The sequence below is a fragment of the Populus nigra genome, chromosome 11 (genome assembly GCF_951802175.1).
Source record: "Populus nigra chromosome 11, ddPopNigr1.1, whole genome shotgun sequence".
Taxonomy (NCBI): Eukaryota; Viridiplantae; Streptophyta; class Magnoliopsida; order Malpighiales; family Salicaceae; genus Populus; species Populus nigra.
Window position 1 is genome coordinate 12,771,420 of NC_084862.1, and position 26,221 is coordinate 12,797,640.

Below are 26,221 nucleotides of genomic sequence, written 5' to 3' on the forward strand. Positions count from 1 at the left end.
TTCGGAAAATTTTATAGTACTCAATGAGTAATTAGTAACATCTAATTAGTTATTTATTGGATTCACAATGAAATAAAAAACATGCACAAAAAAAAAAAAACTCATGACCTACAAAATAATAATAAAAATATCTATATTTAAGATTTTTCTTTCTTACTTATATTTAAAAAAAAAAATAGATTCAACGAATAACTAATAAATGTTATTGATTATTAAGCTCTATAAAATTAAAAAAAAAGAAAGTTATTATACTCCAATAAATAAAATATTATCTATTGTAATAGTGTAATGATAAAATTTCATCTTAGCTATTAAACCTTCAAATAAGATATTGAAAGTAAAATGATTTTTTCACCGTAACATAATTATCTTTTATAAATTATATAAAGTTAGATTGATTATTTTGTTTTTTATTGTACAAAAAAATTACTAATTAACCCCTAGAATAAATGAATAAAAATATAATGGGGGTGTTTTGATCTTTTTAATTTTTTTAAAATAATGTAATTATTTTAATGCTTTTAAAAATAAAATTAACATAATTCTCTTATAAATATTTTTATATTAATTTTATTATAGATTTGAAGGTTTAGATATTTTTATAATTGATGTATATTAAATATTATATAAAAAAAACCTTGTAGACTTTGAATCGTATAAAAACGTTTTTCATTTAGCTCTCTAGAGACCTGGATTCCCAGACAGGAACTAAAGTAATAGATAACGTAGTTTAATGTCTTAACAGGTTGTTCAAATAAACAATAAAATCAGTCCAGCAAATGGGGACTCACTTTCTTCTCCTACAACTTTCCTTCCCTGCTAAAATAACACCACCATCACTTCCACTTCTAAACCATAATAGCCACCAACTCTCCACCGGCAATCATACTAGTAAGCCTTGCGGTCCTCACTGGGCTTGGAAGAATCATGGTCCCACTTCAACTGGACGCTCCAGGTTCAATTTTGAAGATGAGCTCTATACTGACAGTGGTGATTATGATGATGAGTTTGGATTCAGTGGAACTGGGGAGAAGAGGGTATGGTGGTTTGATGATGATGATGATGATGATTGGGATGATGATTATGAGGAAAATGAGTTCGGGATTTTCAAGGTATGTTAATAAAGAAGAGGAATTTCTTTGTATGTAATTGTTATTTTTACTTCTCTGATCATGGGAAGTCGAGGTTTTCTTGTTCTTAAGATGATAAAGATTGGATTTTGGTAACTGGGTTTTGTTTGCTGCAATGGAAGTGTTTGGAATGGAAGAAAAAGATTGAAATTTTATCATTAATCAAAAGTAAATGAGTGGAAAATACTACTACGAGATGCTAGAAAAGCTTCTAAGCCCTAAATGAATAACCAATTACTGTATAAAGAAGAATGTTTGGGATTAGAAATTGCATCAATTAACAACTTAGTATTCTGAAGTCTTTGTACTCACAAACTGCACAATCCACTTAGTAGTAACAAAGAAGTAGAACCAGCCTGGCCATGAATTCGTTTGTTTCTTTGAGCCTAGATGCAATAAACAGCAGCTTTCCATGACATTCTCAACAATACAGAGAGAAATCACTTCATAAGTTCATATGCAGAGCTTTTTGCCAACCAAACTCGTAGCTCGGTTCAGCACTCCTGTTAATCCCACTTTTCATTAATACAAAAAGCCACACACTTTTGGAATAGACACAATCAATGAACAAGTGGTTATGATCCTCAACTGCATTTCCACGGAGTAAACAAATAGGATTGATATTTTTTTTGCACCTCTTGATCTGCCTGTCTTCGGTTAAAAGTCTCCCAAATTTCCTCAGATCAGGTTTGTGCCAATCCACCTGTTGCTTTTAATTATGAGAAACTCCTAGGCACTCCTTGATGAAAGCTTCCTATCTGAGCTTAATTTCCACACCGTACTGTCATCATGCATATCATTTAGGTAGATCACTCCACATATAGCTCCCTGAAATTCTGCTAGAGATTCAGACCTTGTATGAGGTCAACTCCAGTCACTACGTCTAATCACTTCATTCACCATAGTATCAGCTGGAAGCCTTAGATTTTGAATCACCTTCAATCCATGCTTCTTGACAAGAGGACATGGGGATGCCAGCAATCCCACCAGAGATGAGTGGCATTACCATCCCCAATTATATAAATAATTTGATCCCCAGACCATCTCCTTGAGCTTGAGAATTTTCTTCCAGTTCCAAGGTGCAGTCAGGTGGTACTTTTAAGCTCCAGAAACTCCTTCCTCTAAGCTTTCAAGCTGAAATCCAGGCCTAGGTAGATAACAATGTTGCATTGATTTTTCTTTTCTTCTTTTTTTTTCCTTAAAAAAATAATAAGTCTTCAACTGTATCTGTTTGTTTGATTTTGGAATTAAGAAATGATACAAGGGAAGACAATCTTATTGGTTACTCAGGAAATTTCATAGTAATTGGATGTTTCCATTACCTTTGTAGAGAAACCTTGTTTCACTTTGTTGTTCATGGTTATGAGGGAAGCAATAATCTCATGATGTAGGTGATTTTAAATTTCTGATATTGTTTGCAAGGAACATAATCCAGCTGTTGATTATTTGGTTAGAGAACGGGTGAATCTTTGCAAGATATGGTTACTTGAGGATGGGGGAGTGATTTAGCTTGGTTTTTCACATGATTATTAGTTGTTGCTTTCTTAACTTGGAAAAAAAGAGAGAGAGGAGGAAAAACATGTTTCCTTTTTTGATGCTAGTTCCACCTTTGTCTAGATATATTGCTTAGTGTTGATTGTAGCAACATCTTAAGTTGGGATCAAATGTTTTCAAGTGGTAAGGAACAAAGCATATTTAGGCAGACTTCTTGCTGAATTGTGGTTAAAGAGTAATTGGAACTGGTGACCAAGGCAGACTTGCAAAGGGTGAGATCAGCTGTGATAGTTTCAAAGTTTTTGGAAAGAGACATTATTGACAGGGTTGCCCACAGAATGACAAATGCTATTTTATTAGCTATTTTTAGTGCCTGGTTCTTGCTACTTATATAAAGATGATCTTCTTTTGTGCTTATGGCAAATCTGGTCTAAGCAGTCAATGATTGTTGAAAAGGAACAATCATACCAATTTGGATAATGATTTCTGCTTGAAAATAATGAGCTCAATTTGTTATCACACCATATTTGCTTTTGTTTGCGTAGCTTCGTTAAGCTTGTTTTTAACCCACCTCTATGATTTGTCCCAACTTTGGGGCTGCTAAAATTGCAGTCCTGGTTGCCAATTCATTTGTAAACTAGCTGATCCTTATTAACTGTTCTTTTTTATTATTGTTGTTGTTGTTGTTGTTGTTGACAGAAGTTTCTTCTAAACTGTAAAACTTAATGAGTTTAGATAATGTGCAATATAATTTCCTGTATAGCATGACAACACGACATTATGTGATTTAGTGCAGATAATTAAAGCTTTTGGTTGGATGATTCCAGCCGTCGCCGTATCATTTCTGTTAGGAACTGACAACCCAAATGCTTTCTTAATGGCATTAGTAGTTCCATTAGGACAGACTGCCTTGTCACTTGTGATGGATAAAGTATGGGGAACTACGAGCACTAATCCAAAACGCAGATCAAGAACCAAAACCAGGAAAAAGCCATTTGCTAGAGCTGCCAGCAAAACAAAAAAGACTGAGCCTAAGGCAGGGGGATACAAGACTAATGAAAGAAAAGGGAGTTACCAGTCGTGGGTGGCAACAGATGATGGTTCCAATAAGAAAAATACCAATAGGGCACCCAGTTTTGGTGGATGGGATGATCTAGATAAAGCAAGCTATAAGGCCGCTGGAAGGGCAAGTAAAAAGGGAGATGAGCGTCCAAAACAGAATAAAGGTAAATTAAGTAGGAGAGGAAGAGTCAGGGACAGACCACTACTTCTAAGGCTGCTGATTGCTGTTTTCCCATTTTTGGCTTCTTGGAGTAAGTTCCTATTTTAATTTCTCATCAACCTTCCATATTGGATTGCAAAATGTCTGGAGAGATACGTGAACAATATGCTAATTTATGTGGAGAAAAACTAAGTTCCATGACAGGCTATCAGAATATATTCGAAACCAGTTGCCAGGTCTCAGTCAGATGTTTGAAATGATACAGATATGGCTTCATTAGCAATTTTACTTGCCCTCACTTCATTAGTTTGGGAAGGATGATCCGCTTCCAAAAGTTTACGTTTTGTAGTCTTCTGTACCAACCACCCTAGCCTTGTAATCAGTTGCATATTGATAATGTGTAAATTGTCTGCTTCTGCTGCAGGTTTTCATGACTTCAAGCGTGCTGTTTTTTTTTTCTTTGATGTTCTCGGGTTATATTTTTGCCTTATAACTTGTTTTTTAAAGTACTTTTAAATTGTTTTTTACTTGAAAAAACAACAAATTAATACTTTTTAGGTGAGACAAGAATCTTTGATGATTCTTGAGTGTATATTTTTGCCTTTTTTTAAAGTACTTTTCAAATAATATTTTGCTTGAGAAGGTATTTTTACTTATAATTTTGATGTATTTTCAATTAAAAAACACTTTTGCAAAAGCATATTACACCGCATTATCGAAAACAACCCATTTTGTAAAAGAATAAGGTGTCAGAAGTTTGTGCCCTAATGAATACTTAATCCTCCTATTGAAATGGAGATATTGAAATGGAGATTTATGAAGTCCTGTTGTCCAAATGTAGAACTTGCAGTATAATGATAATAATTTACTTCTTAAAAGTTTGATGAGTAGTAAGCTGATTGTTGTGTCATGCTGCATATTGTCCATGGAACTTAAGCATCACTGTGAGATTCTGAGTTGATTTGCCAAATTATTCCCATACATTTGATGAACCATATGCACCTAAAGAATCTAAATAAATTATGCTTGGATTTTTTTTACTAAAAAAGAATTGATTGATTTTTTTTCTTAAGAAATCAAAGTGGTGGGAGTTTTAACATGTGTGCTTTGAGGATAAACCTACTAAAAATAGAATAAATTAGGCAATTAGCATTAAAAAAAAACATGAAAACAAGAAGTTTTGGTGAAATAGCATATTTTTTAATATTGTGGTTTTAAACTGCGATATCAATTAAATATCACAGTTAGGAATCACACAAAATTTAAATTGATGTTGCAGCTCATAACCACGATATCAATTAAATTTAGGATTAATTGGTCAACTGGTTTGGAAGAGAAATTACCAAAATTACCAAAATTAGGGTGTTGAAATGAGATTTTTGAAATTTAAAGATTTAACAGTCGGAGTAGCAATTCTAAAAGATAGTAAGGAAAACGATCTTTGAAAATTCTTATAAAAATTTGAGTACGATCTAATGGTCAGATTAAAAATTATGACTCTTTTGAATTATCATTTTGATCTGGCATAATCAAATCTTCTCTTAGATCTAGACCTATCTCACTAATATATAAATATATTTGATAGGTAATTCATATAATACGTTTGGAAAAAATCCTTATCTAATTATAATATACTCATAATTGTCTGCTCAGAATCACTCATTATTACAAATTCAACTATATCATTAAGAATCTATATTTTAGTCTACAAGTTAAAAATAAAAAATATATATATTTTGACTCAAAGGTAACACGTAAAGGAAAAAAAGCAAGGAAATTTCTCAAGCGTGTAGTAGTGGTAAATATTGAGCTGGAATTTGGAGTGGTAATTTTGTGGTGGTTGCAACAACTAGGTCCCACGCGCGCGTTAACATTAATGCGTTCCTTTCGTGGTGGTCGCAACAACTTGAGCTGGAGGATGTCCTCACTGAGCGTTATTGTTAATTAAATTTCTATTTTATTTTTTATTCAAAATTATTATAAGGTTTTTCTAGTTTTTTATTTAAAAAATAATAATTTGTCTATTTAGTTGTTTCTATTTTTATATATAAAAAACTGTAATAATAGTATTTGGAAATAGACTTTGATATTTTGATGATTTAATAAAGAGATTCCTATAAGAGATTATCTATAATGCTTCAAGCCTTTTTCATATAAAGAATATTATTTCTTGCAAATTATTAGCAATGCAATAATTATAATTATAAAAAATAAAAATGTAACACATGCCGGGGGGGGGGGGGGAAATCAAGGAAATTTCTCAAGAGCATATTGGTAAATATCAAGATTGTTAAAATTACGATTAACAAAGATAATTTTAAAAAAATTATAATAAAAAAAATTATATGGAAAATGATTTTAGTAATTCATATTATTTTTTTTTAAAAAAATACAAACCTAAATTTTCAACCAGCTTAATATTAAAAAAATTAGAAGCAACAGAGAAAATTTTGAAAAAAAAATCATATAAAAAATAAAAGCAAAAAAAAGAAAAAAGACTCATGTAGGGAAACACTATAACAATTTACAATATTTTGTGAGGAAAGCTACAGTTGTAATTCTCAACTAGCTCAATATTAAAAAATTAAAATCAACAAAGATAATTTTAGAAAAAATCATAAAAAAATATAAAATTCATGTAGAGAAACACTATAGCAATTTACAATGTTTTTTTTAAAAAACTAAAAAGCTAAACTCTTAACCATCTCAATATTAAAAAAATAAATTCTACAAAAATAATTTTAGAAAAAAATACATGTGAAAAAACACTGTAGCAATTGACAATATTTTAAAGAAAAAAAACTATGAAGCTAAATTCTCAACTAGTTTAATAGTAAAAAAATAAAATTGATAAAAATAATTTAAAATAAAAAAACAAAAAAAATGAAAAAAAAACATGGAGGTAATGGAAATAAACAAAAAAACAAAAACAAAATTAAAAAAAAAACATGTAAGGAAAGCTAAATAGCTTTCCCAATGCATTTTAGAGTATTAGTAATGAACCACGTACCATTAACATGATTTTTCAATTGGATTTTTTATTTAAATGAAAAAAAATCTGTTTTATATAAAAAAATATTTTTTTTTGATATATCTAATAATAATAAATTAGAGGATAGAAACAAGAAAATAGGAATTAGATGGAATAACTGATACCAGTTTCTACAATGATATATCTAGCCAAAGAAAGTAATATATTTTTAATAAAAAAGAAAAAAATTGTTTTTAATAAATATAAAAGATGGATGAAAATATTATATAAATCTTTTGAATGAATTGTTAATAGAGAGACTGTTTTGAGTCCCTAACTTGGCTGATTTTATTTGAATATATTATTTGATTAGTCTATTTACAGGTTGACTCTGCAGCTAACTTCTCTGTCCCATTGCTTCCATTTCATAGCTAACTCTTTGTTATACTGAACTTGCTCTTCTTTGCTTCTTTCTCGTTTTAATTTCATGTCTTGCTCATAACGATAACTTGAAAGCCTTACGTTCAGATAGATAATCATTGACCAGTTCATCCTATATTATTCTGTTTAATTTCGAAATGCAGAAGGAAAAACGCAAGCAATCCAAAGATGAAGAAGACGATTCATCCTCGCGAAAGAGAAGAAAAGCTGACCTCAGTAAGCCTGTCAGTTTTGTCTCCACAGGTAAGGCAGATGAGTGTGTCTGTGTATGCAGGAACTGCTGGTTCGATTTGAATATGTTATTTGATTAGTCTGATCATAGGATAGGTTGAGTCTACTACTTCTCTTTCTCCTATATAAAGAATACAATTAACATCATTTCAATATCATAGCTTTGGAATTTCATAGCTAAGTCTTTGTTATATATTGCTCCATTGGTAATTGATTGTGCCTTATTTCTGCTGCTTCCATGACAGAGCCAGAGTCTTCTCGATCTAGACCAGAAGGGGCCTATGATGTCTTCTTGAGTTTTAGAGGAGAAGATACTCGCAAGACATTTACAGATCATCTCTACACTGCCTTAGTCCAAGCAGGAATCCACACTTTTCGAGATGATGATGAACTTCCGAGGGGAGGAGAAATCTCCGATCATCTCCTCAGAGCAATTCAAGAATCAAAGATATCCATAATTGTCTTCTCAAAAGGATATGCTTCTTCTAGATGGTGTCTCAACGAACTTGTAGAGATTCTTAAGTGCAAAAACAGGAAAACCGATCAGATTGTTCTTCCTATATTCTATGACATTGATCCTTCATATGTGAGAAAACAGAATGACAGTTTTGCAGAAGCATTTGTTAAACATGAAGGGCGTTTTGAAGAGAAGTTGGTGAAGGAGTGGAGAAAAGCTCTTGAGGAGGCTGGAAATCTATCTGGATGGAATCTCAATGATATGGCAAATGGGTATGCCTTTTTTCCAAATTTATGGAGTCACTATACTTAACATTTTTCAATGTAAAACAATAAAATACTTAATTGACTCGCTATCAATGACTGGCTTTTGTCTATGAGCAGGCACGAAGCAAAATTTATCAAAGAGATTATCAAGGATGTGTTGAATAAATTAGATCCCAAGTACTTATATGTTCCTGAGCACCTAGTAGGTATGCATCGGCTTGCTCACGAAATTTTTGACTTTCTAAGTACTGCAACAGATGATGTACGCATTGTGGGCATACATGGGATGCCAGGAATAGGAAAGACTACTCTAGCAAAAGTTGTCTTTAATCAACTCTGCTATGGATTCGAGGGAAGCTATTTTCTTTCGAATATCAATGAAACATCAAAACAATTTAATGGTGGTCTTGTTGATTTACAAAAGCAACTTCTTCAATATGATATTTTAAAACAAGATGTTGCTAACATCAATTGTGTCGATAGAGGAAAGGTTCTGATCAAAGAACGACTTTGTCGCAAAAGAGTTCTTGTTGTTGCTGATGATGTGGCTCATCTGGACCAGCTAAATGCTTTGATGGGAGAGCGAAGTTGGTTGGGTCCCGGAAGTAGAGTAATTATTACAACAAGGGATTCAAATCTTCTTCGTAAAGCAGATCGAACATATCAGATTGAAGAATTGACACAAGATCAGTCCCTTCGGCTATTCAGCTGGCATGCCTTTAAGGACACCAAGCCAGCAGAAGATTATATTAAGCTTTCCAAGGATGCAGTTGATTACTGTGGAGGACTTCCTTTATCTCTTGAGGTTATAGGAGCTCTTCTGTACGGGAAAGAAAAAGATAGATGGGAAAGTGAAATTGACAACTTGAGCAGAATCCCAGAAAGCAATATTCAAGGAAAGCTTTTAATAAGTTTTGACGCACTGGATGGTGAACTACGAAATGCATTCCTTGATATTGCATGCTTCTTTATTGATGCAGAGAAAGAATACGTAGCAAAACTGCTAGGAGCCCGTTGCCGTTACAATCCAGAAGTTGTTTTGGAAACTCTCCGTGAAAGGTCTCTGATTAAAGTATTAGGAGAGACGGTAACCATGCATGATCTATTACGAGACATGGGAAGGGAGGTCGTTCGTGAATCGTCTCCAAAAGAACCTGGAAAGATGACCAGAATTTGGAATCAAGAGGATGCCCGGAATGTGCTTGAGCAGCAGAAGGTAAGAGCTCAATGCATACATGAAAGCATAGTCATGCGTATTTTCTAGTCAAACTTATTACATATAATTGTATGAAAGTTGTATCGATTTTTTTTTGTAGGGTACGGAAGTTGTAGAGGGTCTTAAACTGGATGTCAGAGCATCAGAAGCTAAATCACTGAGCACAGGATCATTTGGAAAAATGAAATGCTTAAATTTACTCCAAATCAATGGAGCACATCTCACCGGGTCCTTCAAACACCTTTCTAAAGTGTTGATGTGGATTTGTTGGCATGATTGTCCTTTAAAATATTTGCCATCTGATTTTCCCTTGGACAATCTAGCTATTCTTGATATGCAGTACAGTAACCTCAAAGAACTATGGAAAGGAAAAAAGGTACGAAATATGTTATAATCCCTAAAATTTCTCTAGTATGTAATTTATATTTACATGTCATGACTTTCTATGATTAATTTTCATTATTTTGCGCTATATCATACAGATTCTCAACAGGCTAAAAATCTTTAATCTCAGTCATTCTCAGAATCTTATTAAAACACCAAATTTACACAGTTCAAGTCTAGAGAAAGTAAAGCTGAAAGGTTGCTCGAGTTTAGTTGAGGTCCATCAATCTATTGGAAATTTGACTAGCCTCGTTTTCTTGAATCTAGAGGGATGTTGTAGTCTAAAGATTCTTCCTGAAAGCATTGGCAATGTAAAGTCTCTTGAAACTCTGAATATTTCTTGGTGTTCACAACTTGAGAAATTGCCAGAACGCATGGGTGATCTGAAATCCTTAACTAAGCTGCTAGCCGATGGGATTGAAAATGAGCAATTTCTCTCTTCAATTGGACAATTAAAGCATGTCAGAAGTTTATCATTGCATGGGAACAGTTCGGCTCCACCAAGTTCTTCTTTGATTTCAGCAGGTGTTTTGAATTGGAAACGATGGCTGCCAACATATTTCGGATGGAGATCAGTGAATCGTCTTGAGCTTTCTAATAGTGGTTTGTCTGATCGGGCAACTAACTATGTTGATTTCAGTGGTTTGTCAGCTCTAGAAGTATTAGATCTAACAGGAAACAAATTCTCTAGCCTGCCTTTTGGGATCGGCTTCCTTCCCAAGCTATGGTGGTTGTCTGTTCAGGCATGCAGATATCTTGAATCAATCCCAGATCTTCCCTCAAGTTTAGGCAGATTGGGTGCATCTTATTGCAAATCATTGAAAAGAGTAAGAATACCAATCAAGCCAAAAAAAGAACTATATATAAGTCTATGTGATTGTAATTTATTAGAAGAGATTCAGGGCATCGAAGGTCTAAGTAATAGTTTCTGGTATATTGGTGTTGATGACCGCAGCCATTCACCAAATAAATTACCGAAAAGCATTGTTGAGGTACTATTTCTTTCAGTCTCTCTTGCACATATATTGATTAATGTCTAAAATCTCAGCATTCCTTGAAATCAATATATATATATATATATATATATATATATATATATATATATATATATATACATACATATACAAACACAGGCAATGTGCAACGGTGACCGGTATTGTATTTACGGCATTCCTGGTGGTAACATGCCAAATTGGATGAGCTACAGTGGAGAAGGATGCTTACTGTCATTCCATATACCTCCAGTCTTCCGAGGCTTACTTGTTTGGTTTGTCTATCCACTCGAGGAGGATGTTCACATTATTATTATTATTATTATTATTATAAGAAATAAAAGCAATGGTATTCAATTGTTTGAAGAAAAACTAATGGCAGAACCTGGGGGATGGATAAGATACATAAGGAGGAGTGAAATGGCAATGGAAGATTACTGTGGAGATGACGAATTGGAACTATACATACATACAGAGCCAAGAGGAGATGCAGTGCGCATCGTTAAAGAATGTGGGGTTCATGTGATCGCAAAGAAGTCAGATTCATCTGAAGAGTCGGAAGTGGGAAGAGATACAGTGATGCCTTCACCGCCGCTGTATCATCTGCTTCCTCATCCCCACTGTGGTTCCATTACAGCGTCCACACCAAAGCAATGGAGTGACTATTTATTTGCCAAGCTGCAAGAACATAGCCTCAATTTAATACTTGATGGTAAGAACTAACATTTAATTTAGTTATTTTTATTCTATTATATTTAATTCATGAGATTAAATATTATCTTTAATGATTTTATTATTATTATTTAATATAAAAAATTAAATATCATATTTAATAAAAAAATATTAAATATTTAAGGCTTTTGGTAAGAAAACATGTTTCCTTTAGTTATTTCTATTTAATTTAAGAGATTAAATATCATCTTTAATTATTACATTTTTCTTATTTAATCTAAAAAATTAAATATTATCTTTAACAATATTTTTTTATTAAATATTTAGAGTCTGCTTGGTTTTATTTTTCTTCTTGATTTTATGATAATATTTTTCTTATTTAATATAAAAAATCAATATTATCTTTAATAATGAGATCTATCGAATATCACTTAAAAAATAAATTATAACTTTAATAATTATTTTTTGAAAAATAAAAGGCCAACAATCACTAACATATTTTATTCAAATCACTTTAGTTTATTTAGAAAATATTGAAAATTGATTTTTGTTTCTTTACATTAAAATAAAAAAATTGAATAATGTTTTTATATTTTATTTCAAACTCGATATTTTAAAACAAAAATGAAAAAGATGTGATATTAACTTTTTTTTTATTATAAAGTAAGTTTTTTTAATTAAAAATGAAGGGAATTATTTTGTAATAACAAAATGCATATAAAATCATGCACGTTTAACTTTCTTTTTAAATTTAAAAGTTCTATTGAATTTGATGATTTTTCAGGAGACATATGACCTGGATGATTGTGAGAGCACAAAATTATTCTACAAAGAGATGCTTGAATTTACTCCAACTCAGTATGGTAATAACAAAGGCTGTAAGATCTTGCTATGTATTATTGCATAGTTTTTATTATTTTTTGCCATTTATATATATATATATATATATATATATATATATATAATTTTTGTTTTTCTTGCCAGTTTATCATTAGCTTCATAGCACCAACACCAATTAATAATAAATCTTGGACATTTATTAAATAAAGAAAAAACATAAACATTGTTAAAACACCAAATTTGAATTGCTCTAACCTAAAGAAACCCATTGACAATAATCTAATTTAGAAAATAATTAATTTATCCTTGTAGTCTAAGAAAATAGTATTTAATTCTTATGTTTTCATATTCATCTATGATTTAATGTGTTGATTGAAATTAACAATTGAGTTTACTCACATATAAAAATATAAGTGTTATAAATATTTTTTAATAATTCAAAGTATTAATATAAAAAATATTATTATTTGTAATATAAATATTATTATTTTTATTATAAATTTTTTAGCTTCTTATATAGAACCTAAGAGTATTGGATCTTGTATCCGGATTTATTTTGTTTGGATACTTGATCTCGAGCCAATTGGACTCAGCAGGTGTGAAAAATCTTGGTCTTGCCACGGCGTAGCGCATAGAATTATCTAGTAACATGCAATTTCGTTGAGCATTATAATTGATCCCATTCTAGTGGTAAATGGATCAATTAGAATTGCTTTCTTGTAGGGGGGTTAGCATGACCAAATTGAAAAAGAATAGGGACTAAAGGTGATTTTAAGCCTCTATTTTACAGGTCGTCCCAGTAGTTTTAAGTAGGGGTGTTCACGGTTCGGTTCGGTTCGGTTTTTATCAAAAAAAGTAACCAAACCGATTTTTTTTAAAAAAAAACCAAAACCGAACCGAAACCGGTTCAAACCGACCGGTTTCGGTTCGGTTCGGTTTTTTAGAGCAAAAACCGGTTCAAACCGGTTTGGCTTGGTTTTTTCCGGTTTGGCTCGGTTTTTTCGGTTTGGCTCGGTTTTGGCTCGGTTTGGCTCGGTTTTTTTCCGGTTTTTTCCGGTTCCGGTTCGGTTCTGTTCGATTCGGTTTTTCTGGTTCCAGATTTAAAAAACCAAACCGAACCGGTCAGTTTTTTTAAAATTTTAATCGGTTTAATCGGTTTTTTTTCATGGTTCAGTTTTTTCGGTTATTTTTTTTTTAGTTTTCTCAATTTAATTGATTTTTTGGTTTTTTTGAAGGTACTGATAAAGGGCAGGAAGGATCAATTCTCGATCGTATTAAAATACTATGCAGCGCTTTCCACATCCGAAGGATTAGAATGTGTTTGTTGATATGGAGCTACGCCTCTCACAAAATCACCACACATCTTCTCTTTGATATGGCAAGCCCTTTCTCTCTTTTTTTTTCTTTTTTTTTTAAAAAAATAAATAAAGAAAAGCATATGTGCCCCTTATGCCTATGTCAATGGCCTTAGCTTATTTATATTAAAAATATTTGAAAATTATAATTTCTATTGCACTTCTAAATATATACTAAGAACTTTTGGTATAGATATAGATATCGAGACCTTGTTTGGTACTGATTTTGAAATGAATATGGTTCACCAATTTATTAATATCAACTACCAGATTATTGGGTAAATTCAGTTTAGCCATTTTTATTAAATTAATTTTGTTTTGTTTTTGTTTTTTTTTTAAAAATTCATCAGAGTTAGTCTTGGTTGAGTCTAGATCGGGTTTAATCAAAATAATCTAGTTACTAAAATTTTGTCGAGTAAACTTGATTTTATCAAGTTGATATTTATTTTAATTTAACTTATAACTCAATCAAAATCAAATTTTGAATCATAATTTTCTAGATTTAGCTTCCCAACCATGTTTAATAAGCATGGGTAGATACATTTAGATTAATGAACATTTAACATTAGACATTAGGCAATAGTAAATTAATTTATTCAAAATTAGCTTCTCATTCGATATTTACACATATATCCTCGAGTCCATGTATAAATAAGACTAGTTGAAGTGTATAGGTGTGTATTGTGCTTGCAACTACTTTAATCTTTGACTAATTTTTAAAATGTTTTTTATTTGAAAATATATTAAAATAATATTTTTATTATTATTAATTAAAAATTATTTTTAATATCAGCATATTAAAAATAATTTAAAAACACTAAAAATAATTAATTTGAAATAAAAAAATAAAATTTTAAAATAATTTTGAAATACAAAAATAAAAAATGGCTACACAAGCCAACCGTAGTTTTAATCCGGCTGGCACTTGTCCACAAAGAAGGGTGAATGAGCAATCTGGACTTCAAAATAACGTCAAATTAATAAATATTTATTATTATTATTATTAAATAGAGGCATTGACCCTTCAAGAGAGTTGATGGGTTCAACTTCTGACCCCGAGAAGAATGTGCTCTCATGATCTCATACAAGAAAAACAACAATGTGTCGAAATAGAATAGATTTTTTTTTTAGTTTAATGTGGGTGTCCGGGCCAGTTTGCGCGCACCTCGACTAATCTCACGGGTCCTAAAGTTAACGACCATGTAAACCTCCAGTGGCCATCATATGAGCAACCACAGGGCTCGAACTTGAGACCACAGAGGGAGCAAACCTCTTGGTCCCAAGCTCTTACCACTGGGCCACTACCTAAATGGTTAAAATAGAATAGATTTTGATCATGACTCATGAGGGAGAATCAATTCCGAAGTCCCGAAGAAAAATCATTAGACAAAATAGTAAGCTATACCGCGATACGTAGTGGGTTGGATTAAATTTTTTTAAAAAAAAATTAGAAAAATCTAGAACACTAGTTATTAATTCAAATATGTTTAATAAACTTTGTTAATTTAAAAACATGGTTATAAAAAAAAGCTAATGAAAAAAAAAATAACACTGATTAATAAAAAAAATATGAAGCTTCGTTACCGATAAATCAAATATTAAAAGATGAATTGAAAAAGAAAATCTTTAAAAAGAATAAAAAATCTTATTTCTAGTTGACATATCAAACTCGCAACCCGTTTATAAGAATAAGATAACTCCATAAAATAAATAAATAAATAAAATAATAGAGGTTAGCTCTCAAGCAAGCAAAATAATGGGAAAATATAAAAAAAAAACTCGAGTCAACTCGAGTTAATTACTTTACTAATCCATGATCCGGGATATAAGATTAGAATAACTTTATAGAAAAAAATCAACAAAACTCACAAAGTTGAGAGTTAAATAATCTAATATCATACAATAAAACTGAAATTTCTTTTTAGCAAAGATTAACGTCAGATTATTAATGTTCATATTAATCAGATACACTGACCCTTTAAGAGAGTTGATGAGTTCTTTTTGCAAGTTGAGGTTCAACTTACAGAAGTGCTCTCATGATCCCAGAAGAACGTGTATATAAAATCTATATTGATCGTGACTCATGAGCGATAATTAATTTATAAAGTTTCAAGGAAAATCATTAGATAAAATAAGATAGTTGTTCGAGCTGTATTGTGGGTCCGAATTATTTTTTTATAATATAAAAAAACTTAAATAATGATTATTAAAAAAATAAAAAAATTTAAGACCCGATTCAGTTTTCTGTTTTCAAAAGAGAAAATTATTGAATATTAATTCAAGAGATTGAAGGATATATAAAAGTAGATGATTCTCACAAGGCAGCTTCATGCATCCTAACCATGAACTTAGCCTACGTTGTTGTTTCCATGGACAAGGCAGATTCATGCATCCTAATCGGACGAGTATAACTCAACTAGTTAAATTTTAAATTTATTTTTTAGAGGATATTATTTTGAGTCTTACAAACCCTAGTATCACTGAAGATTTACATGGTCGTTAACTTTAGGATTCGTGAAATTAGTCGAGGTACATGCAAGCTGATTCGAACATCCATGTTAATTAAAAAAAAACCTTTGAAAGTGTATATAGTAGTGATCCCTGTGATTATGTATGGGTAAAAAATATATTAGCCCCTATAGTTTGAGTGAAATCTCACTTTGGTTCCTATAAATTAAAGTTTTGGAATGAAAAAAACTTTTGATCTGACCACAAGGAGAGCGAATGCCTAGCTAATTACGTGTGTTTGGTGTTGCGATGTGTTGTACTTTTCAAGATTGTTTTTTCATCTAAAGATAAATTAAGATGAGTTTTTTTTTAAGATTTTTAATACCAACACATGTTTAACGTTTTTCTCAAAATAAATATATTTTTAAAAAGCAAATAAAAATAAAAATTATCACGCTTTCAAATAGCTAACTAATTAATTTATTTAGGTGCTATAAAATAGTAAAAGTAACCATTAAGACTCTTTGAAGATTATGGAAAGTTATCTCATGTACTTTGTAGTAGATTGGGGTAGCAAAAATGGGACATCCTTGAAATCAATATATTTATTTACCGAATATGCTAAAAATCCAAGCATCCAACCAAAAATTCATGCATCCTAGACATAAATTTAGAGGATTTTTTAAAATATAATAGCGGTTGTGGTTTAAAGAGTTTTTTAATAAAAAATATATTAAAATAATATATATTTTTTATTTTTTAAAAATTATTTTTAATACCATATATCAAAACAATTTAAAAAACATTAAAAAAAATTAATTTTAAACAAAAAAATTCTAAATTTTCAAGAAACGTAATTTCAACCGTGTTCACAAACACTGTTTGAAAGGTTAGAAAAATCATATTTGCTATTGAAAGTATGACTTGGCTGATTAAAAAGTGCTTCGAAAGTGTATAAAATGATGATGGTATAGATTGTTTTGGTAAAGATAGTAATCCCTGTAATTCTGTATGGTTAAAATATATTTTAGCCTCTATAGTTTGAGTAAAATCTCACTTTGGTTCCTATAAATTAAAGTTTTGCTTGGAAAAAAAAAACTTTTGATCTAACTTAAAAGATGGCGGATGCCTACTTAATTACACACGTGTTTAGTATTGCAGTATATTATACTTTTTAAAAATATTTTTTTATTTAAAAATAAATTAAGATGAGCTTTTTTTATATCAACACATGTTTAATGTTTTTCTCAAGAAAAATATATTTTTAAGAGTAAGTAAAAACATAAATTATTGCACTTCCAAACAATTGGTTAATTATTTTACTAATTCATGATCCGAGATATAAAATCAGAACAATCTTATAAAAAAATTAACAAAACTCACAAAATTAAAAGTACAATAATCTATTATCAAACAAAAAACTAAATTTTTTTTTCTAGTAAAGATTAACGTCAAAGTATTAATGTTCATATTAATTAGATACACAAACCCTTTAAGAGAGTTGGTGAGTTCTTTTTGCAAGTTGAGGTTCAACTTCTAACCTCCAAAAGAAGTGCTCTCATGGTCTCAGAAGAACGTGTCCTTCATAAAATATAATATTGGTCGTGACTCATGAACAATATTAATCACGAAGTTTCAAAGGAAAATCATTATATAAAGTATTGATATATTTATGCTTGTTTTGTGAATAAAGTTATTGAATATTATTTCAAGAGATTGAAGAATATATAAAAGTAGATGATTCTCCCTCGGCAGCTTCATGCATCCTAACCATGAATATATATATATATTCTTTAAAAATGTGGTAGAGATTATGATTTAAGAAGCTTTTTACTCATAAATATATTTAAATAATATATTTTTATTTTTTAAAAATTATTTTTGATATTATTACATTAAAAAAAATTAATTTTAAATAAAATAATACTAAATTTAAAAAGCATGATCTCAACCGTATTTTCAAACACTATCTTGACCTATTTGTTTTCATGTACAATGATGGAAAGGTTGGAAAAATCATATTTGGTACTGAAAATATGACTTGACTGATTAAAAATGCCTTTGAAAGTTTTTGATAAAAAATATTTTAGCCCCTATTGTTTGAGTAAAATCTCACTTTGGTTCTTATAAATTAAAGTTTTGCTTTTAAAAAAAGACCTTTTATTTTACCAAAAGGAGGGCTGGTGCCTAGCTAATTACATACAGTTTAGTATTGCGGTGCATCGTGTTTTAAAAGGTTTTTTTTTTGAGATAAGGTTTTTTTTTTAAGATTTTTGATACTAACATATGATTAATGTTTTTTTTAAATAAATATATTTTTAAAAGGCAAGTAAAAATAGATATTATCGCACTCCCAAACTGATTATAAATATTATAAAATAGTAAAATTACATTTTAAGACATTTTGAAGATTATAAAAAGTTATGCCCTAAGGACAACCATGAAACGTTACATAATCTATGTAGCCTACAATATAGTTTATACTTATTTTTTTTTTTCTCATGTACTTTGTAGTAGATTGGGGTAGCAAAAATGGGACATCCTTGAACTCAATACATTTACCGAATATGCTAAAAATCCAAGCATCAAATCCAAAAATCCCACCCCCATCACAAACCAGCCCAACAAATCAAGCCCATCCAATCAAGCCGCCACCACCGCCGCCGCCGCCGCCGCAGCAGCTCCCATAGTGTGTTTGGTAATGTGATTGCGGGTACTTTTCAAATAATTTTTCGTACCAAAATGCATGCCAACGATATTTTTTTATTTTTTAAAAATTATTTTTGATATCAGCACATCAAAACGATCCAAAACGTATAAACCATATTAAATTTTAATAAAAAAAAAAAAAAATTTTCAAATTTTTTAGGAACGCGGCCGCAGCCGCGTTCTCAAACGGTGAGTAACTACAACAAGAAAAATCCAATGTCCATGACCAAAACCAGAAAAATCCATCCAAGCCAACTTGTAAATTAAAAAAGAAAAATAGAAAAAACAACTCCGTAATCCTTCCCTTTCTTTTTCACACAAGAACCCCCCAATCGCCATCTCAGACAACACACGAACAATTTCATCTCTCTCTATTTTTGATGCGCCTACTCTTGTTTATTCCTCCAAACCCAATCAAAACCTCTTCATCACTATATTTCCTCAACTCGCTCCGATCCAACTTAACCAAACGCGCCTTGCCGACTCGGAGATCTTTCATCCCTGCAAGAATGGCAATCCCACCACGATCAATAGCATCAGCGCCATCTTGCACTACAACATCAGGCAGAAGTAACATCAACATTGAAGAGGGTCTTGCTAGTAAATTCTGGATCAAGTTTAGAAGAGAATCCGTTTTTGCTATGTACACTCCTTTTGTCATCTCTTTGGCTTCTGGCACTCTCAAGATTGATTCTTTCAGGCATTATATCTCTCAAGATTCTCACTTTCTCAAATCTTTTGCTCATGCGTGAGTGCCCCTTTCTCCTTTTCTTATTTTTTAAGCTATTTTGATTCTTGTGTTCTTTTGGAATTCTCGATTATTGTGATATAGTGATGGAAATATTGTGTTCTTTTTTCTCCTTCCCTTTTGTGGGTTCTTGGTTGGTGGGAGAGTGAAGTAATGATTGATAATTTATGGTTAAGTATTCAGGTAACTAAGAGAGAGTGATTAGTGAAAATTTGGAGATCTTCATGAAAGAGTTTATTGAAGTATCAGATGGAGTTTCTTGGATGATTAAATAGTGAAGTGAAGATAAGATAATTTATGATTAAGGTTCGGTCATTAGAAGGGAGAAGAGAAATTGTTTGATGTATAATGGAGGTTTCTTTTTATCATTTCTGTAAGTAACCTAGTTGTTTGGTAGCTGAGAAAGTGCGGGAAAGGGGAGAAAAATTGGTTTGATTTTGGAGAAATGATGTTATCTTTTTTCCTTGATTTGTGTTCCTGGAGTGTTTATGTTATAGAGCAGTTGAAAAGATGAGAGCAGCGGTGGCTCGTACTAATTTAGATGTGTTATCTGTGAATGGAAATAAAGAAGTTGGTTTTGTTTTGATGAAGTGGCATTTGATTTTTATATGGCACTGGAAACATGTTTGAGTGATCCGGTTTTAATTTCAGGTTCTGTATGTGTGTATTGATTTTTTAGCATGTTTAATTAGAAAATTTGGAAAAATAAAATGATTGGGGTAGGGGGTTTAATTAAGTTGGAGGATGTCCTATTTTTAAACCTTTCCTAGCGAACGATTTTTGATGATCTTCGCTTATAATCTCATGTTTCATTTGTTTGCTGAGAGCGGTGGAAGAAAAAATGCAACCAAGAATGTGAAGACTTGTTTTCTTTATTTGGAAACAGAGCTGCTATTTCCCCCACCTTTTCTAAGTTAAAGTTAATTAGACTTGTTGCCATATTTGATGAATTATAGTACTTTTCGGTGAAAACAAGAGCAGCATCAACAATAAGAATAAAATTCCTTCCATCTTTTCTTGTGTCAGTTTCCTGCTACTAATTGGAGGTTTAAAATGTTCTTGTTTGAAAAAAAGAAAAAGAAAGAGAGAAAGAAAATATTAGTTGCATCACCTGAGGTGAGCTACACAATTGCTTTACAGACGGTGTTTGATTTGCTCTTGTCAGTATTGACTCCATCAATAGAGTTAGGGTACTTTTTAAGCATTTGATTTGGTTTATTATTGATGTTATTGGATTTTAGGTTTGAATTAGCGGAAGAGTGTGCTGATGATGATGAAGCAAAGATAGCAATCTCCGAGTTGAGGAAGGGTGTCTTAGAGGAGCTGAAGATGCACAATTCATTTGTACAGGTTAGATAATTGATGTAGAAAGCTCGCTTCCTCTTCGTTTCATTTCTATTTGCTATTTTGTTATTTGTTGTGATGGAGAAAAAAAAATAGTTTAGTTTTTTTAACCTTTGATTGTGAAAGATGAGGGTTTTTTTTCTTTCTTTTCTTTTTGGGTTCCTACTAATGCTATGGTTAAGCATCTTTTCCTTCTGCTGATATTTTGTGAGAACCCTCAAGGATCATTTCTTTGTTGCCTTGATCAACCTTTGCTTAAAACAGCTTTATTATGGAGGCTATTATTTTTTTTCCCCCTTTGCATTCTGACATTCAAGTTGTTGAATCTATGTTACTGTAATGTGGTTCTGTCATCATGCATTTTGTAGCTTTACTTCTGCTTGCTCCTTCCAGGAAGCTCATTTCCATCAGTGGGCCACGGAGGAGAAAAATTCTTCAACACTGGAATCTTAAGGAACAATTTTCTGCTTTAACCCTTGTGATGTTCATTCCTCATACTAGTGCTACTAAAATCATATTATTTTACTTTATATAATCAAATTAGAGATAGCAAGGTTCTAAAGAGGTGACTGTGCAACTTTTGTAGTAAACTAAACGAGGACTGATGAGTTCACAGGAATGGCACCTCATCTTAATCACCACTTCTTGTGTGTCTTGAAGATTCATTCTTTTAACACTTCGGAGCTAGCACCATAGATCTGTCTTAAAATTTTAATATTCATCTAAAACTGCATAATTATAAATAAGCTTTTCACATCTATCAAATCTTTAGTTTCCAATGCTGTAAGCATATGGATGTCTTACATGAAACAGTTATGTCAGTGTTCTGAATGTTTGAAATATCCAGGAATGGGGTATAGACCCAGGTAAAGAGGGGACTATCAATTCTGCTACTGTAAAATACACAGATTTCTTGTTGGCTACAGCTTCTGGGAAGGTTGAAGGAGTGAAAGGTCTTGGTAAACTTGCAACTCCTTTTGAAAGAACAAAAGTTGCAGCCTATACTCTGGGTGCGATGACACCTTGCATGCGGCTGTATTCCTTTCTAGGCAAGGAACTCCAGGCAGTTTTAGATCCGGAGGAAGATGGGCACCCTTACAAGAAGTGGATTGACAGTTATTCGTCTGAGAGTTTTCAGGTAATTCAAAGTATTGCCAGTGGTATTTTGCTTTGTAATGGTCTTCCTGATTACACTTTCTTGACTACAGTCTGAGGTTAAAATATATTACATAAATGGCCTACTCTACCCCCAACATCTCAACTATTGTACTCTTTGAAATCTAGGCATCAGCTCTGCAAACTGAAGACTTGCTGGATAAACTTAGTGTCTCCTTGACAGGGGAGGAGCTTGACATCATTGAAAAGCTTTATCACCAGGCTATGAAACTTGAAATAGAATTCTTCCTTGCTCAGCCAATTGCTCAGACAACTTTAGCTCCCCTGACAAAAGGGCGTAACCCTGAAGACGACCGGCTTGTCATATTTTCTGATTTTGATTTGACATGCACTGTTGTTGACTCTTCTGCCATTTTGGCAGAAATTGCAATACTAACAGCACCAAAATCTGATGTGGTTCAACCTGAGACTCAAATTGCTCGAATGTCATCAGCTGATCTAAGGAACACATGGGGTCTTCTTTCTGGACAGTACACGGAAGAGTATGAACAATGTATTGAAAGCATTATGCCATCAGCAAAAGGTACAATTTTTTTGTGCAAATTCTTGTGAGGTAGAAGTTGGACTCTGTTAATTGCCGGGGGATGGGAAATGGGCTGTTGCTGAAGATGCTCTGGCTGGTTTTGACTTTCTGATTTTTTGCAGTGGAATTCAACTATGAAGCTCTTTGTAAAGCACTTGAACAACTTTCAGACTTTGAGCGAAGGGCAAATTCTAGAGTGATTGATTCTGGAGTTCTCAAAGGTTTGAATCTTGAAGATGTAAAACGAGCGGGTGAGCGTTTGATTCTTCAGGATGGTTGCACTGGTTTCTTTCAGAAAATTGTGAAGAATGAAAATTTGAACGCTAATGTCCATGTGCTCTCATACTGCTGGTGTGGTGATCTCATCAGATCAGCTTTCTCCTCAGGTATGCTCCTTCTATGTGAGAACCATAGTAAAGAACTCTTAACAGCAAATATATACAAGTTTGTGTTTGGTAATGCAGTTGAAAGTGCATTTTCAAAGTGCTTAAGTGCATTTTAGGTGCTTTTTTATGATTTTGACATCCTCGTACCAAAATCATCTAACAACACCTAAAACAACATCAATTTGGTGCTTTTTTCAGATGAAAATACGCACCTGAACTGCAATACCAAACAGTGCCTAAAAAGAAAAGTTATATCTTGTTCTGGTCCTACCAATTTGATTTTTGGGAGGGGGAATTTGGAGGTGTTCTACAGTTCAGTATTTTTGCTTGCAGTGATTGCGCAAAAAATTCAAACCGATTTGTGTACTGTAGCATTGAATATGCACACACAAACATGCATATATGTATATATTCTCCATCAGAGTTTGTAGTTTTCTACTTTTCACATTGCTAACTCACAGGAACAGTGACCTCTTAATCACTTTACAGTCTTATTGTTGTATTAAATTCTACTCTCCACTGATGACCCCTAACTCTAGTTGTCGAAAGTAGTTTGTGATGCATGATAGCTAAATCCTTGTTGATACTCAATTAGTTGCATAGTCTACATTATGTGGGTTGCTGTGTTTGATTTTGGTCTTTGTTCTCCTGTTGTTCAAATCCACTTTTTCAAGGACTACCTTTTTCTGAGAGATGTCTGCTCTAGTTTCCATAATCCTTTTTTGCGTGTGAGCACGGATGAAAAATCTGTCTCATGTAATGTGCTAATTTTGGGAAGAACATTTCAGAAAGCAATAAAAACAACATGAAAATCACATAATTATTTGGAAACATATGCTAACAACTACTAAGGTGCAAAAATAAATGAAAAACTTAATGTATGTTGTGCAAGCATCAACAAATAAAAGGAAATGAAAGGTGTATCGCAATAAACTCCATTCTTATTTAACTATGTGGAATTGGAGAGACAGCATTTATTGCAATTTCTGACTACAATGGTTTTTTCTTCTTCACCCTAAGATTTATACATTGAAATTATGTTACTATGAAAATTTTATCATATAGTAAATAGATGGATTATGCATCTAAAATTTGTGCATAGAATTGTTTAAATGAACCAAAGAATTCCATGGCATCAGTCAACATAATAGCAGGATACAGAAGTCAATACTGGTATGTTGGTGGAAATTTTACATAGAAACCTCTTCTTAAATATTCAGTAGAAAAGTTTGCAACATTTAACGTATGAGAAAGATTGCTGGTATTGTTGCTCTTGGTGAGCATAAGATCTCCATTGAGTTGAAAGAAAAAATTACTATCATCTGGCAGAACTGCGTTTCAGGAAACCTTGAGAACAATAGATAAACCATTGGATCTTTCAGTATTTCTTGAGTTAAACACCTATCTGGGAGTTCATAAATGTTATTTTGGGGGCACACCTGAGGCCTTGCAATGCCCTGAGCTGCAAAGGCTTAGCATGCTACAACATGCCTTGCCGAGGCTTAGCATGGCTGTGACATGCCTTGCTGGTGGCATGCATAACCATGATATGCCCACAAGGTCTCTTCCAGGAGAACAAGATGTGGGTGAGCTTCCATAGTTACAACAGTCACATTCTCTGATAGGTATGCATGCATACTGACAAACAGGATACAAGACTAATCATGAATTGCTATTTTATCTACTGAAACAGCTTCTCAAAATTTGTTATCATGCTCGTTATATGTCCGTATCTTTTGATCTCCCAGTCCCTTGTATTCTTTGAACCAACAAAATGTTTTCCTAGGATCAAAGGCTGCAAAATTTTATTTTCCATTTTAAGTTGGGTTTGCCGATATGTAGTGATTGATTCTGAAATTCACTATTAATGCTTTTTATTGAAATTCATATACAGCTCTCTCTCTCTATCTTTGCTTTTGATTTCATTTCTCTTCTGGATAAAGTTTAGTATTTTTCACTGTTGCTCTACAAGACTAATGGGAACTTAGCCCCATAATCATTCATGCTTTGCTTTGTTGTTAAACAGGGGGTTTGGATGCTCTAAATATTCATGCAAATGAGTTAATTTTTGAAGAATCAATCTCCACGGGAGAGATTGTTAAAAAGGTGGAATCTCCCATGGACAAAGCTCAAGCTTTCAATGACATTTTAAAGAATTACAGCAGTGACAGAAAGAACTTGACTGTTTACATTGGAGATTCAGTTGGTGACTTGCTTTGTCTACTTCAGGCAGATATTGGTATTGTAGTTGGATCTAGTGCAAGCTTAAGGAGCGTGGGAAGTCAATATGGTGTTTCTTTTGTACCACTGTTCCCTGGCTTGGTAAGAAAACAGAAAGAATCTGATGGAGAATCTCCTAATTGGAAAGGGCTATCTGGCATACTATATACAGTCTCCAGTTGGTCAGAAATACATGCCTTCATTTTGGGGTGGTAGAATCATTTTTGCTCGCTCACTCCTGCGTTTTTGTTAGGAGAAATCAAGGAAATATTTGTTACTTAATTGAACACCAATACAAGATGATGGCCTATTTTATTAGGGGCCACATATCTGCCACTGTTTGGCCTTTTTTCTCTTCTTTCCACAGGTCTTCTGATAAAAAATGTAATGAATTCTGTTGGCTGGATAATGCTGTGAACTTGGTATTTACAATCTCCTGTACTTTTGTTGCCAACCTCACCAATTCTTTTGTTGCCCATTGTAGATGCTTGCTGGTACTGGTTCTATACCTTAGTTTTGTTCGTTAATGCGATTATTTTTCCGGCATGTAGATGAGACTTGTCAATTTGTTCATATGGTGCATAAATCTACTGGTATTTTGTGCTATTCATTGATGATGGTGATGGTCGGTGTTTGGCAGGGAAGACAGCATGTAAAATTTCAGTGACATCAGTATTAAAAGATAGAGGTTATTGCTTTAATCAGTGCAGTTCTCAGACTGGCAAGAGACTTATACGAAGCATTTTATTTTCATGCCTCCCTTTTTATTGATTCTGGGTTGGCTGGTTCTTGTAGCTTGCCAAATTAGAAACTACAGTTGGTGCAAGAACTCCCATCGGTTGTTATTTCCTGTTGCTTTCCGCAAGCTACAGGTGAAGCATTTTTATTTTTTCTCAGGTTTTATGTTTTCTTAGGTTAAACTTCTTCTGATCGCATCATCTATCTTAATTAGATAATCATATAAAATATCAAACTTCTATTTTGAAGGATTCATAC

The 26,221-nt window shown here is 32.4% G+C and overlaps 3 protein-coding genes across 5 annotated transcripts; all 3 read left to right on the forward strand.

Annotated features, from left to right (window-relative positions):
* The first annotated feature begins 681 nt into the window (after positions 1 to 681).
* LOC133668004 (uncharacterized) lies at positions 682 to 4,280 on the forward strand. Its single transcript, XM_062087734.1, has 2 exons — positions 682 to 1,112; positions 3,421 to 4,280. Exons 1-2 carry the CDS (start codon positions 780 to 782, stop codon positions 3,952 to 3,954), a joined length of 867 nt encoding a protein of 288 aa, XP_061943718.1. The 5' UTR covers positions 682 to 779; the 3' UTR covers positions 3,955 to 4,280.
* Positions 4,281 to 7,224: 2,944 nt separating this feature from the next.
* On the forward strand, positions 7,225 to 12,392 carry LOC133668263 (disease resistance protein RUN1-like). Its single transcript, XM_062088039.1, has 7 exons — positions 7,225 to 7,501; positions 7,735 to 8,218; positions 8,330 to 9,428; positions 9,529 to 9,804; positions 9,911 to 10,804; positions 10,946 to 11,516; positions 12,261 to 12,392. Exons 1-7 carry the CDS (start codon positions 7,396 to 7,398, stop codon positions 12,269 to 12,271), a joined length of 3,441 nt encoding a protein of 1,146 aa, XP_061944023.1. The 5' UTR covers positions 7,225 to 7,395; the 3' UTR covers positions 12,272 to 12,392.
* A 6,636-nt stretch (positions 12,393 to 19,028) lies between these two features.
* On the forward strand, positions 19,029 to 25,679 carry LOC133668236 (bifunctional TH2 protein, mitochondrial-like). 3 transcript variants are annotated; one of them, XM_062088007.1, is made up of 6 exons: positions 19,029 to 19,576; positions 20,818 to 20,926; positions 21,768 to 22,058; positions 22,205 to 22,619; positions 22,742 to 23,005; positions 25,032 to 25,679. In XM_062088007.1, the coding sequence occupies exons 1-6, from the start codon at positions 19,209 to 19,211 to the stop codon at positions 25,439 to 25,441; spliced, it is 1,857 nt and encodes a 618-aa protein (XP_061943991.1). In that variant the 5' UTR covers positions 19,029 to 19,208; the 3' UTR covers positions 25,442 to 25,679. The 3 variants fall into 3 exon arrangements, with proteins under 3 accessions (XP_061943991.1, XP_061943992.1, XP_061943993.1); XM_062088008.1 differs by lacking the exon at positions 25,032 to 25,679 and adding an exon at positions 23,204 to 23,699; XM_062088009.1 differs by lacking the exon at positions 19,029 to 19,576 and adding an exon at positions 19,609 to 20,692.
* The last annotated feature ends 542 nt before the right edge of the window (positions 25,680 to 26,221 follow it).